General features: G+C 61.2%; 1 protein-coding gene across 1 annotated transcript in view; it reads left to right on the forward strand.

The window, feature by feature from the left end:
- The window catches only part of LOC136006349 (collagen alpha-2(XI) chain-like), a 36,467-nt gene extending 26,054 nt beyond the window's left edge, over positions 1 to 10,413 (forward strand). The window contains 19 exon segments of the mRNA XM_065664374.1: positions 1,258 to 1,311; positions 2,734 to 2,841; positions 3,734 to 3,787; positions 3,873 to 3,926; positions 5,265 to 5,318; positions 5,396 to 5,416; positions 5,418 to 5,450; positions 5,532 to 5,639; positions 6,135 to 6,167; positions 6,170 to 6,190; positions 6,694 to 6,747; positions 6,889 to 6,996; positions 7,090 to 7,143; positions 7,232 to 7,262; positions 7,338 to 7,396; positions 7,914 to 8,160; positions 8,749 to 8,852; positions 8,936 to 9,169; positions 9,994 to 10,413. Coding sequence (XP_065520446.1) covers positions 1,258 to 1,311; positions 2,734 to 2,841; positions 3,734 to 3,787; positions 3,873 to 3,926; positions 5,265 to 5,318; positions 5,396 to 5,416; positions 5,418 to 5,450; positions 5,532 to 5,639; positions 6,135 to 6,167; positions 6,170 to 6,190; positions 6,694 to 6,747; positions 6,889 to 6,996; positions 7,090 to 7,143; positions 7,232 to 7,262; positions 7,338 to 7,396; positions 7,914 to 8,160; positions 8,749 to 8,852; positions 8,936 to 9,169; positions 9,994 to 10,413 — 1,851 coding nt within the window.
- Positions 10,414 to 13,207: the final 2,794 nt, after the last annotated feature.

The following is a 13,207-nucleotide window of genomic DNA, read 5'->3' on the forward strand; positions in this document are numbered from 1 at the left end:
TATCCATGGATACTGGGGTTCAATGGGCAGGGGTATCCATGGGATACTGGGGTTCAATGGGCAGGGGTATCCATGGATACTGGGGTTCAAGGGACAGGGGTATCCATGGATACTGGGGTTCAATGGGCAGGGGTATCCATGGATACTGGGGTTCAAGGGACAGGGGTATCCATGGATACTGGGGTTCAAGGGACAGGGGTATCCATGGATACTGGGGTTCAAGGGACAGGGATATCCATGGATACTGGGGTTCAATGGGCAGGGGTATCCATGGATACTGGGGTTCAAGGGACAGGGGTATCCATGGATACTGGGGTTCTATGGACAGGGGTATCCATGGATACTGGGGTTCAAGGGACAGGGGTATCCATGGATACTGGGGTTCAATGGGCAGGGGTATCCATGGATACTGGGGTTCAATGGGCAGGGGTATCCATGGATACTGGGGTTCAATGGGCAGGGGTATCCATGGATACTGGGGTTCAATGGACAGGGGTATCCATGGATACTGGGGTTCAATGGGCAGGGGTATCCATGGATACTGGGGTTCAAGGGACAGGGGTATCCATGGATACTGGGGTTCAATGGGCAGGGGTATCCATGGATACTGGGGTTCAATGGACAGGGGTATCCATGGATACTGGGGTTCAAGGGACAGGGGTATCCATGGATACTGGGGTTCAATGGACAGGGGTATCCATGGATACTGGGTTCAATGGGCAGGGATATCCATGGATACTGGGGTTCAATGGGCAGGGGTATCCATGGATACTGGGGTTCAATGGGCAGGGGTATCCATGGATACTGGGGTTCAAGGGACAGGGGTATCCATGGATACTGGGGTTCAATGGGCAGGGTATCCATGGATACTGGGGTTCAAGGGACAGGGATATCCATGGATACTGGGGTTCAATGGGCAGGGGTATCCATGGATACTGGGGTTCAATGGGCAGGGGTATCCATGGATACTGGGGTTCAATGGGCAGGGGTATCCATGGATACTGGGGTTCAATGGGCAGGGGTATCCATGGATACTGGGGTTCAATGGGCAGGGGTATCCATGGATACTGGGGTTCAAGGGACAGGGGTATCCATGGATACTGGGGTTCAATGGGCAGGGTATCCATGGATACTGGGGTTCAATGGGCAGGGGTATCCATGGATACTGGGGTTCAATGGGCAGGGGTATCCATGGATACTGGGGTCCCCCCTTTCCCCCTCCCCCCGTTCCATCCTCTCTTCCCCCTCCCCCTCCAGGGCGATCCCGGCGAATCCGGAGCTCCGGGAATCCAGGGGGAGCCGGGACCCAAGGTGAATCCCAACCCCCCCCCCCCCCCCCGTTATCCCTGCCCCATTCCTGCCCCCATTCCCTGCCCATTCCTGCCCCATTCCTGCCCCATCCCTGCCCCATCCCTGCCCCATTCCTGCCCCATTCCTGCCCCATTCCTGCCCCATTCCCTGCCCCATTCCTGCCCCCATTCCCTGCCCCATTCCTGCCCCATTCCTGCCCCATCCCTGCCCCATCCCTGCCCCATTCCTGCCCCATTCCCCCCCCATTCCTGCCCCATCCCTGCCCCATCCCTGCCCCATTCCTGCCCCATTCCTGCCCCATTCCTGCCCCATTCCCTGCCCCATTCCTGCCCCATTCCCTGCCCCATCCCTGCCCCATTCCTGCCCCGTTCCTGCCCCATTCCTGCCCCAATCCCTGCCCCATTCCTGCCCCATTCCTGCCCCGTTCCTGCCCCATTCCTGCCCCATTCCCTGCCCCATTCCTGCCCCATTCCCTGCCCCATCCCTGCCCCATTCCCTGCCCCATTCCTGCCCCGTTCCTGCCCCGTTCCTGCCCCATTCCTGCCCCATTCCTGCCCCATTCCTGCCCCATTCCCCCCCCATTCCCCCCCCATTCCTGCCCCATCCCTGCCCCATTCCCTGCCCCATTCCTGCCCCATTCCTGCCCCCATTCCCTGCCCCATTCCCCCCCCATCCCTGCCCCATCCCTGCCCCATTCCTGCCCCATTCCCTGCCCCATCCCTGCCCCATTCCTGCCCCATCCCTGCCCCATCCCTGCCCCATTCCCTGCCCCATTCCCCCCCCATCCCTGCCCCATCCCTGCCCCATTCCTGCCCCATTCCCCCCCCATTCCTGCCCATTCCTGCCCCATTCCTGCCCCATTCCTGCCCCATCCCTGCCCCATTCCTGCCCCATTCCTGCCCCATTCCTGCCCCCATTCCTGCCCCATTCCCTGCCCATTCCTGCCCCATTCCTGCCCCATTCCTGCCCCATTCCTGCCCCCATTCCTCCCCCATTCCTGCCCCATTCCTGCCCCATTCCCTGCCCCATTCCCTGCCCCATTCCTGCCCCATTCCTGCCCCATCCCTGCCCCATTCCTGCCCCATTCCCTGCCCCATTCCTGCCCCATTCCTGCCCCATTCCTGCCCCATCCCTGCCCCATTCCTGCCCCCATCCCTGCCCCATTCCCCCCCCATCCCTGCCCCATTCCCCCCCCATCCCTGCCCCATCCCTGCCCCATCCCTGCCCCATTCCTGCCCCATTCCCTGCCCCATCCCTGTCCCATTCCTGCCCCATTCCTGCCCCATTCCTGCCCCATTCCCGCCCCATTCCCCCCCATTCCCGCCCCATTCCTGCCCCATTCCTGCCCCATTCCGGGCCCATTCCTGCCCCATTCCTGCCCCATCCCTGCCCCATTCCCGGCTCCCCCCTCCCCTTCCATAGGGACCCCGTGGGGAGCGCGGCGAGAAGGGGGAAGCCGGAGCCGCCGGCGCCGCTGGCCCCGCCGGGGGGAAAGGGCCCGCGGGGGACGACGGAGCCAAGGGGAATCCGGTCAGTGCCGGCTCGGGGGGACCCCATTGACCCCATTGAGCCCCATTGACCCCATTGACCCCATTGAGCCCCATTGAGCCCCATTGACCCCATTGAGCCCCATTGAGCCCCATTGAGCCCATTGACCCCATTGACCCCCATTGAGCCCCATTGACCCCATTGAGCCCCATTGAGCCCCATTGAGCCCCATTGACCCCATTGAGCCCCATTGAACCCCACCGAACCCCCATTGCACCCCATTGATCCCCATTGAGCCCCATTGAGCCCCATTGATCCCCATTGATCCCCATTGATCCCCATTGAGCCCCATTGAACCCCATTGACCCCATTGATCCCCATTGAGCCCCATTGAGCCCCATTGAGCCCCATTAAACCCCATTGATCCCCATTGAGCCCCATTGATCCCCATTGAGCCCCATTGATCCCCATTGCTCCCCATTGAGCCCATTGATCCCCATTGAGCCCCATTGAACCCCATTGAGCCCCATTGAGCCCCATTGAGCCCCATTGACCCCATTGAGCCCCATTGAGCCCCATTGACCCCATTGAGCCCCATTGAGCCCCATTGAGCCCATTGAGCCCCATTGAACCCCATTGAGCCCCATTGAACCCCATTGCTTCCCATTTCTCCCCATTGCTCCCCATTGCCCCCCATTGCTCCCCATTGCTCCCCATTGATCCCCATTGATCCCCATTGCTCCCCATCGCTCCCCATTGATCCCCATCGGACCCCATTGCACCCCATTGATCCCCATTGCCCCCCATTGCCCCCCATTGACCCCATTGCTCCCCATTGCACCCCATTGATCCCCATTGCCCCCCATTGCCCCCCATTGCTCCCCATTGCCCCCCATTGACCCCATTGCTCCCCATTGCTTCCTCCCCATGCCAGGGTCCCGTTGGCTTCCCGGGCGATCCCGGCCCTCCCGGAGAGGCGGGGCCCAGGGTGAGTGCTGGCTCCGGCCCCTTCCCGGCGCCGGGAATGCCGCTGGGATCGGGGGGTTCACCCGGGTTTGTGCCCCCCCCCCCAGGGGCAGGACGGCGCCAAGGGGGAGCGGGGAGAGGACGGAGAGGCCGGGGAGCCGGTGAGTGCCCAGCGCCGTCGGCGTTCCAGAGGGAAGAGCGCAGCCCCAGCACGATCCCCATCCCTATCCCCATCCTTATCCCTGTATCCCCATCCCCATCCCATCCCCATCCCTATCCCTATCCTTATCCCTATCCCTATCCCTATCCCTGTATCCCCATCCCTATCCCATCCCCATCCCTATCCCTATCCTTATCCCTATCCCCATCCCTATCCTTGTCCCTATCCCTACCTCTATCCATCCCTATCACTATCCTTATCCTTATGCCTATCCCTATCCCTACCTCTATCCCATCCCCATCCCCATCCCATCCCATCCCATCCCCATCCCCATCCCTATCCCCATCCCTATCCCTGTATCCCCATCCCCATCCCATCCCCATCCCTATCCCTATCCTTATCCCTACCCCTATCCCTGTATCCCTATCCCCATCCCCATCCTTATCCCTATCCCTATCCCTATCCGTGTGTCCCTATCCCCATCCCATCCCCATCCCGATCCCGATCCCCATCCCTATGCTTGTCCCTGTCCCCACCTCTATCCATCCCTATCCCTATCCTTATCCCTATCCCCATTCCTATCCATATCTATATCTATATCCCTATCACTATCCTTATCCCTATGCCTATCCCTATCCCTACCTCTATCCCATCCCCATCCCCATCCCATCCCATCCCCATCCCCATCCCCATCCCATCCCCATCCCCATCCCATCCCGTCCCCATCCCCATCCCCATCCCATCCCTATCCCCATCCCCATCCCCATCCCTATCCCCATCCCCATCCCCATCCCCATCCCCATCCCATCCCGTCCCCATCCCATCCCCATCCCATCCCTATCCCCATCCCCATCCCCATCCCATCCCTATCCCCATCCCCATCCCCATCCCATCCCTATCCCCATCCCCATCCCCATCCCATCCCCATCCCATCCCCATCCCTATCCCCATCCCCATCCCCATCCCTATCCCCATCCCATCCCTATCCCCATCCCCATCCCCATCCCCATCCCTATCCCCATCCCTATCCCCATCCCCATCCCATCCCATCCCCATCCCCATCCCCATCCCCATCCCATCCCCATCCCCATCCATCCCCATCCCCATCCCATCCCATCCCCATCCCTATCCCTAACCCCCTTCGGAGATTTGGGATGAGGACCTGAGCATTCACCGCCGATGAAGACCGGGACCGCCCCGGGATGGGATGCGCCCGGGAATACCGGGATGGGAGGCATCCCGCATCCCATCTGCTCCCCATGGGGATGCCCCATTGCCTTCCCACCCCGTATCCCGGGATGAAGGCTTCGACTCCTCCTCCTCCTCCTCCTCTCCATAGGGATCCCCGGGCCCCACAGGAGAGAACGGTCCCCCCGGTCCCGTCGGGAAGCGGGTAAGAGCCGCTGATCCCAACGCATCCCATCGGGATCCCTATGGATACCCGCATCCCTTCGCGTCTCCTCTCCATAGGGCCCAGCCGGTGCTCCCGGTCCCCGAAGGGCGCCAGGGCGAGAAGGGAGCCAAGGTGAGGGCCCTCGGTGATCCCGACGGCATTCCCGACGGCATTCCCGGCGTCGGGATCAACCGGATGCTCTGGATCCCGTAGGGGGAAGCAGGAGGAAGCGGAGCGCCGGGAAAGACGGGGCCGGTGGGGCCGCAAGGAACTGGGGGGAAGCAGGGAGCCGATGGGCTCCGAGGGCTCCCCGGCTCCGTGGTGAGGGATGGAGGCACCGGGATGGGATGGGATGGGATGGGATGGGGATGGGGATGGGATGGGATGGGGATGGGGATGGGATGGGATGGGGATGGGATGGGGATGGGATGGGGATGGGATGGGATGGGGATGGGATGGGATGGGATGGGGATGGGATGGGATGGGATGGGATGGGATGGGGATGGGATGGGGATGGGATGGGATGGGATGGGATGGGATGGGATGGGGATGGGATGGGGATGGGATGGGATGGGGATGGGATGGGATGGGATGGGGATGGGATGGGGATGGGATGGGATGGGGATGGGGATGGGATGGGAATGGGGATGGGGGGGGGATGGGGATGGGATGGGATGGGGATGGGATGGGGATGGGAATGGGGATGGGATGGGGATGGGGATGGGGGGGGGATGGGGATGGGATGACGGGGGAGGGGCTGAGGCCCAGTTCCCATCGGGGCCCCTCGGATCCTGACCCTGCCCCCCCCTTCCCAAGGGCGAGCAAGGAAAACCGGGAAGCGCGGGGCCGGGGCCGGGCCCCCCGGCCCGGTGGTGAGGATGGGACCCCCTGACCCCTGACCCCGACCCTGACCCCAAACTGACCCCGACCCTGACCCCAAACTGACCCCAACCCAACCCAACCCAACCCCAACCCAACCCAACCCCAACCCAACCCCAACCCAACCCCAACCCAACCAAACCCCAACCCAACCCCAACCCAACCCAACCCCAACCCAACCCAACCCAACCCCAACCCAACCCCAACCCAACCCAACCCAACCCCAACCCCAACCCAACCCAACCCCAACCCAACCCAACCCAACCCAACCCAACCCCAACCCAACCCCAACCCAACCCAACCCCAACCCCAACCCAACCCCAACCCCAACCCCAACCCCAACCCCAACCCAACCCAACCCCAACCCCAACCCCAACCCCAACCCCAACCCAACCCCAACCCCAACCCAACCCCAACCCAACCCCAACCCCATCCCTACCCCTACCCCCAAGTGCTGCTCCCCACATCCCCCATGCCCCCCATGGACCTCTTCCAGGGTCCTCCAGGGCTCCCTGGCCTCCGCGGGGACACCGGAGCCAAAGGAGAGAAGGTGAGCTCCATCCAATGGCCATTGCGGCCCCGTGGGCCCCACATCTATGGGGCTGAACCCCACTGGGGAGCCGCGGTTATGGGGCACTCAATGGGGCACTCCATCCCCATCACCATTGGGGGCCTCCTTGTGTCTCCTTAGGGCCACCCTGGTCTCATCGGCTTGATAGGGCCACCAGGAGAACAGGGGGACAAAGGCGACCGGGGCCTCCCTGGGCCCCACGGATCTATGGGGCAGAAAGGAGAAACCGTGAGTACTTGTGGGGCAGGAGAAGGGGAGCCCATGGAGGTGAGGCCTAGGATGGCCACCACCGTGGGTCGGTTGTCCCCATCTCTTCTATAGGGCATCTCTGGTGCTACCGGACCCATCGGCCCCACTGGTCCCCCCGGCCTCCCTGTGAGTGCTCCCAGCCCCATAGATCCCCCCCCCACACCTTTGCCCCTGTCTTCCCCACCCCACTGCTGACACTGCTCTCGCCCCATAGGGCCCAGCTGGTCCCAAAGGAGCCAAAGGAGCCATGGTAAGAGCCGAGGCTCCCTGCCCCCAGCCCCACATCCAGCCCTGCCCCACAGAAGCCAATGGGTTCTTCTCTATAGGGCCAGCAGGACCCAAAGGGGAGCGAGGACCTCCAGGACCCCCCGGTCACCCGGTGAGCGCCCCATGGGGTCAGGAATGGGATGGGTTGGATGGGACTGGGAGCCCATTGAGGTCTTGGGATGCAGTTGGGCATCCCAAGGTCCATGCAATGGCTCGGATGCTCTTGGAAGCCCATTAAGGTCTTGGGATGCAGTGTCCCAAAGATCCATGCAATGGGAATAGGGACCTGGTTTCAACCATGGGGTCAGGACTGGGATGGGTTGGATGGGACTGGGAGCCCATTGAGGTCTTGGGATGCAGTTGGGTATCCCAAGGTCCAAGCAATGGCTTGGATGCTCTTGGAAGCCCATTGAGGTCTTGGGATGCAGTTGGGCATCCCAAGGTCCATGCAATGGGAATAGGGACCTGGTTTCCCCATGGGGTCAGGACTGGGATGGGTTGGGATGCGCCTTCCACCCCCCCAGTTCCATGGCCCCACGGAGCCGCCCCGGGATGCCCCGGCAGCGGTGTCCATGGTGCTGAAGGCCTCATCCTTCCCCCCCCCCCCCCCACATCCTCCCCCCAACCAGGGCCCCCCAGGAGAAGTCATCCAACCCCTTCCCATCCAAGCCTCCAAGAGGTCCAAGCGCTCCATTGACGCCAGCGAGCCCCTGGAGGAGGAGGAGGAGGAGGAAGGCCGGGGCATGGAGGAGCTCTTCGGATCCCTGCATTCCCTAAAGCAGGAAATCGAGGCCTTGAGGCGCCCCATGGGGAGCCGGGAGAACCCGGCCCGCACGTGCCAGGACCTGCGCCTGAGCCACCCGGGGCTCCCCGAGGGTACCCGGGGCACCCAATGGGAGCTGGGGCGGGGGGGGAGCCATGGGTGGTGTTGGTCTTCCCTATGGATGGCGTTGGTCTTCCTCATGGGTAGCATTGGTCTTCGTCATGGATGGCATTGACCTTCCCTATGGATGGCATTGGCCTTCCTCATGGGTAGCATTGACCTTCCTCATGGATGGCATTGGCCTTCCTCATGGGTAGCATTGGTCTTCGTCATGGGTAGCATTGACCTGCCCTATGGATGGCGTTGGCCTTCCTTATGGATTGTATTGGCCTTCATCATGGATGGCGTTGGCCTTCGTCATGGGTAGCCTTGACCTTCCCCATGGATGCCATTGACCTTCCCCATGGATGCCATTGACCTTCCCTATGGATGCCATTGACCTTCCCTATGGATGCCATTGACCTTCCCCATGGATGCCATTGACCTTCCCTATGGATGCCATTGACCTTCCCCATGGATGCCATTGACCTTCCCCATGGATACCATTGACCTTCCCCATGGATGGCATTGGCCTTCCCTATGGATGCCATTGACCTTCCCCATGGATGCCATTGACCTCCCTCATCCTCCCCTTGCTCCAGGCCTCTATTGGGTGGATCCCAACCAAGGATGCTCCCGCGACGCCTTCCGGGCCCGGTGCCGCTTCCGGATGGGAGCGGAGACCTGCGTCTTCCCAAGGGAAGGGGTGAGTGGTGGGGGGGGGGGGGGGATCCCCGAGGCCTCATCCCGGTGGGAATGGGGGCTCCGGCTCATTCCATGATCCCGCAGTTTTCCTACGCGGATGCGGACGGGCAAGGGCTCGGTGTGGTGCAAGCGACCTTCCTGCGGCTGCTCAGCGTCGCCGGCAGGCAGAACGTCACCGTCGGCTGCACCGGGAATACCGGGAATACCGGGAATACCGGGAATGCCGCCGGGAAGAGCGGCATCCGCTTCCTAGCGGCCAACGGGGAGGAGCTGGCGGGCACCGGTCCCTACGTCAAGGTGCTGCTGGACGGATGTGGGGTGAGTCAATGGGGGGGGGGGGGGGAAGGATCCCGGTGTTCCCGGTGATCCCAATGATGCTGCAGCTCCCCGGGGGCCCTGTTGGAGCCATTGGACCCCATTACCCCCATTCCACCCATTACCCCATTACCCTATTGTCCCCATTAACCCATTGTCCCTATTGCCCCCATTGCCCCCATTCCCCCAGTGCCCCCATTGCCCCCATTACCCCCATTGCCCCCATTGGCCCCATTGGCCCCATTACCCCGTTGTCCCCATTACTCCATTCCCCCATTCCCCCATTCCCCCCATTCCCCCATTCCCCCATTCCCCCCATTGCCCCCATTGCCCCCTTACCCCCATTACTCCCATTGCCCCATCACCCCCATTACCCCCATTACCTCCATTCCCCCATTCCCCCATTCCCCCATTCCCCCCATTACCCCCATTCCCCCATTGCCCCCATTACCCCCATTCCCCCATTGCCCCATTGCCCCCATTCCCCCATTGCCCCCATTCCCCCCATTCCCCCATTGCCCCATTACCCCCACTCCCCCATTGCCCCCATTCCCCCATTCCCCCCATTCCCCCCATTCCCCCATTCCCCCCATTACCCCCCATTCCCCCCATTCCCCCCATTCCCCCCATTCCCCCATTCCCCCCATTACCCCCATTCCCCCCATTCCCCCATTCCCCCCATTGCCCCCATTACCCCCATTCCCCCCATTACCCCATTACCCCCATTGCCCCCATTACCCCATTCCCCCCATTACCCCCATTCCCCCCATTACCCCATTACCCCACTGCCCCACTGCCCCAGTGCTGACCCTGCTCCTCCTGCACAGGCGCAGTCGGGCTCCGGGCGCTCGGTGCTGGAGGTTCTGACCCCGCACCCGGAGCATTTCCCCCTCCGGGGCGTCCTGGACGGGGACGAGGACTCCTGGAGGTGGGCCCGGCCTGCTTCCGGGGCTGAGCGCGGGCGCCAGGGGCCAGGGCCCGACCCGCGGCCATGGACCCAACGCATGGCCATGGACCCAACCCAATGGCCATGGACCCAACCCAATGGCCATGGACCCAACCCAATGGCCATGGACCCAACCCAATGGCCATGGACCCAACGCATGGCCATGGACCCAACCCAATGGCCATGGATGTACCCCAATGACCATGGACCCAACCCAATGGCCATGGATGTACCCCAATGGCCATGGACCCAACCCAATGGCCATGGACCCAACCCAATGGCCATGGACCCAACCCAATGACCATGGACCCAACCCAATGGCCATGGACCCAACCCAATGGCCATGGACCCAACCCAATGGCCATGGACCCAACCCAATGACCATGGACCCAACCCAATGGCCATGGACCCAACCCAATGGCCATGGATGTACCCCAATGGCCATGGACCCAACCCAATGGCCATGGACCCAACCCAATGACCATGGACCCAACACATGGCCATGGACCCAACGCATGGCCATGGACCCAACCCAATGACCATGGACCCAACCCAATGGCCATGGATGTACCCCAATGGCCATGGATGTACCCCAATGGCCATGGATGTACCCCAATGGCCATGGACCCAACCCAATGACCATGGACCCAACCCAATGGCCATGGACCCAACACATGGCCATGGATGTACCCCAATGGCCATGGATGTACCCCAATGACCATGGACCCAACCCAATGGCCATGGATGTACCCCAATGGCCATGGATGTACCCCAATGACCATGGACACAACCCAATGGCCATGGATGTACCCCAATGACCATGGACCCAACCCAATGGCCATGGACCCAACGCATGGCCATGGACCCAACCCAATGACCATGGACCCAACCCAATGGCCATGGACCCAACACATGGCCATGGACACAACACATGGCCATGGATGTACCCCAATGACCATGGACCCAACCCAATGGCCATGGACCCAACACATGGCCATGGATGTACCCCAATGGCCATGGACCCAACACATGGCCATGGATGTACCCCAATGACCATGGACCCAACCCAGTGGCCATGGACCCAACCCAATGACGATGGACCCAACACATGGCCATGGACCCAACCCAATGACCACAGACCCAACACATGGCTATGGCCATGGACCCAACCCAATGACCATGGACACAACCCCATGGCCATGGATCCACCTCAATGGCCATGGACCCACCTCAATGACCATTGACCCACCGCAATGACCATGGACCCAACCCATGGCCATGGACCCACCCCAATGGCCATGGACCCACCCCAATGGCCATGGACCCAACCTATGGCCATGGACCCACCCCAATGACCATGAACCCATGTCAATGACCATGGATCCAAAGACCTCCAGCATCTCCAATGGGTTCCATTGACCATAGACCCAACCCAATGACCATGGGCCTTGATGTCCTCCAATGACCATGGGCCTTGATGTCCTCCAATGACCATGGGCCTTGATGTCCTCCAATGACCATGGACCTTGATGTCCTCCAAAGACCTCCAGCATCTCCAATGGGTTCCATTGACCATAGACCCAACCCAATGACCATGGGCCTTGATGTCCTCCAATGACCATGGACCTTGATGTCCTCCAAAGACCTCCAGCATCTCCAATGGGTTCCATTGACCATAGACCCAACCCAATGACCATGGGCCTTGATGTCCTCCAATGACCATGGGCCTTGATGTCCTCCAATGACCATGGACCTTGATGTCCTCCAATGACCATGGACCTTGATGTCCTCCAATCACCTCCAGCATCTCCAACGGGTTCCATTGACCATAGACCCACCCCATTGACCCATGGATCCACCCCATGACCATGGACCCACCTCAGGCCATGTCCCCCAATGGGCGCCCTCCCAGCCCCATGGATGGAAGCATCGGGAAGGACCTTGGGCATCTCCAGCGCGTTCCTTGCTCTCTTAACTTAAGGATCTTATTTAAAGCCATGGATGCAACCCCCCCTCTTGTGTCCCCCCCCAATGCCCGGAGATGGGAATTCCCTCATGGAGATGGGGCCGGGGGGGGGGGGGTGCATTGGTGGGAGCTTGGGAATGGGGTTGGGATGGGATGGATTGAAGGGGGCTTCCAGGTGGACCCCACATCAGGAGCCTATGGGGCAGGCAGGGCCCTGCTCCCAGCCCATGGGATGGGGCCCACGGAAGACCAACAGCGCCATGGGGGGAAGCACTATGGGAGCCCTCGTGGGGTAACTGGGACCAGTTTAGGGCGGATACTGGGACCGGTTCGGGGTTATATTGCTAAGCCAGGTCGTTTTCCATGATTACATGATGGGGTTATGGGGTGTGGGGTATGGGGTATGGGGTGTGGGGTGTGGGGTATGGGGTAAGGGGTGTGGGGTGTGGGGTATGGGGTATGGGGTATGGGATACAGGGTATGACACCCAATGACACTCAATGACACCCAATGGCACCTAACGACACCCAATGACACCCAATGAACCTCAATGACACTCAATGGCACCCAATGACACTCAATGACACCCAATGACACCCAATGACACCCAATGGCACCCAATGACACCCAATGGCACTCAATGACACCCAATGGCACCCAATGGCACACCTCAACATGCCTTAACCCTGGGCTCCATCCTGAGGCACCTATAGGAACACCCATAGATCCCCCCCCATTGACTTTGGAACCCCCCCATTGACTTCGAACCACCCCACATTGACTTTGGAACCCCCCCATTGACTTGGATCCCCCCCCCCATTGACTTTGGAACCCCCCCATTGACTTGGATCCCCCCCCCATTGACTTTGGAACCCCCCCATTGAATTGGATCCCCCCCCCATTGACTTTGGAACCCCCCCATTGACTTGGATCCCCCCCCATTGACTTTGGAACCCCCCCATTGACTTGGATCCCCCCCCATTGACCTTGGATCCCCCCCCATTGACTTGGATCCCCCCCCCATTGACTTTGGAACCCCCTCATTGACTTTGGAACCCCCCCATTGACTTGGATTCCCCCCCATTGACTTGGTTAGGGTTCTAACGTGTTATAGGATGCACTTAGCATA

This window comes from Lathamus discolor, unplaced genomic scaffold, assembly GCF_037157495.1.
Source record: "Lathamus discolor isolate bLatDis1 unplaced genomic scaffold, bLatDis1.hap1 Scaffold_150, whole genome shotgun sequence".
NCBI lineage: Eukaryota > Metazoa > Chordata > Aves > Psittaciformes > Psittacidae > Lathamus > Lathamus discolor.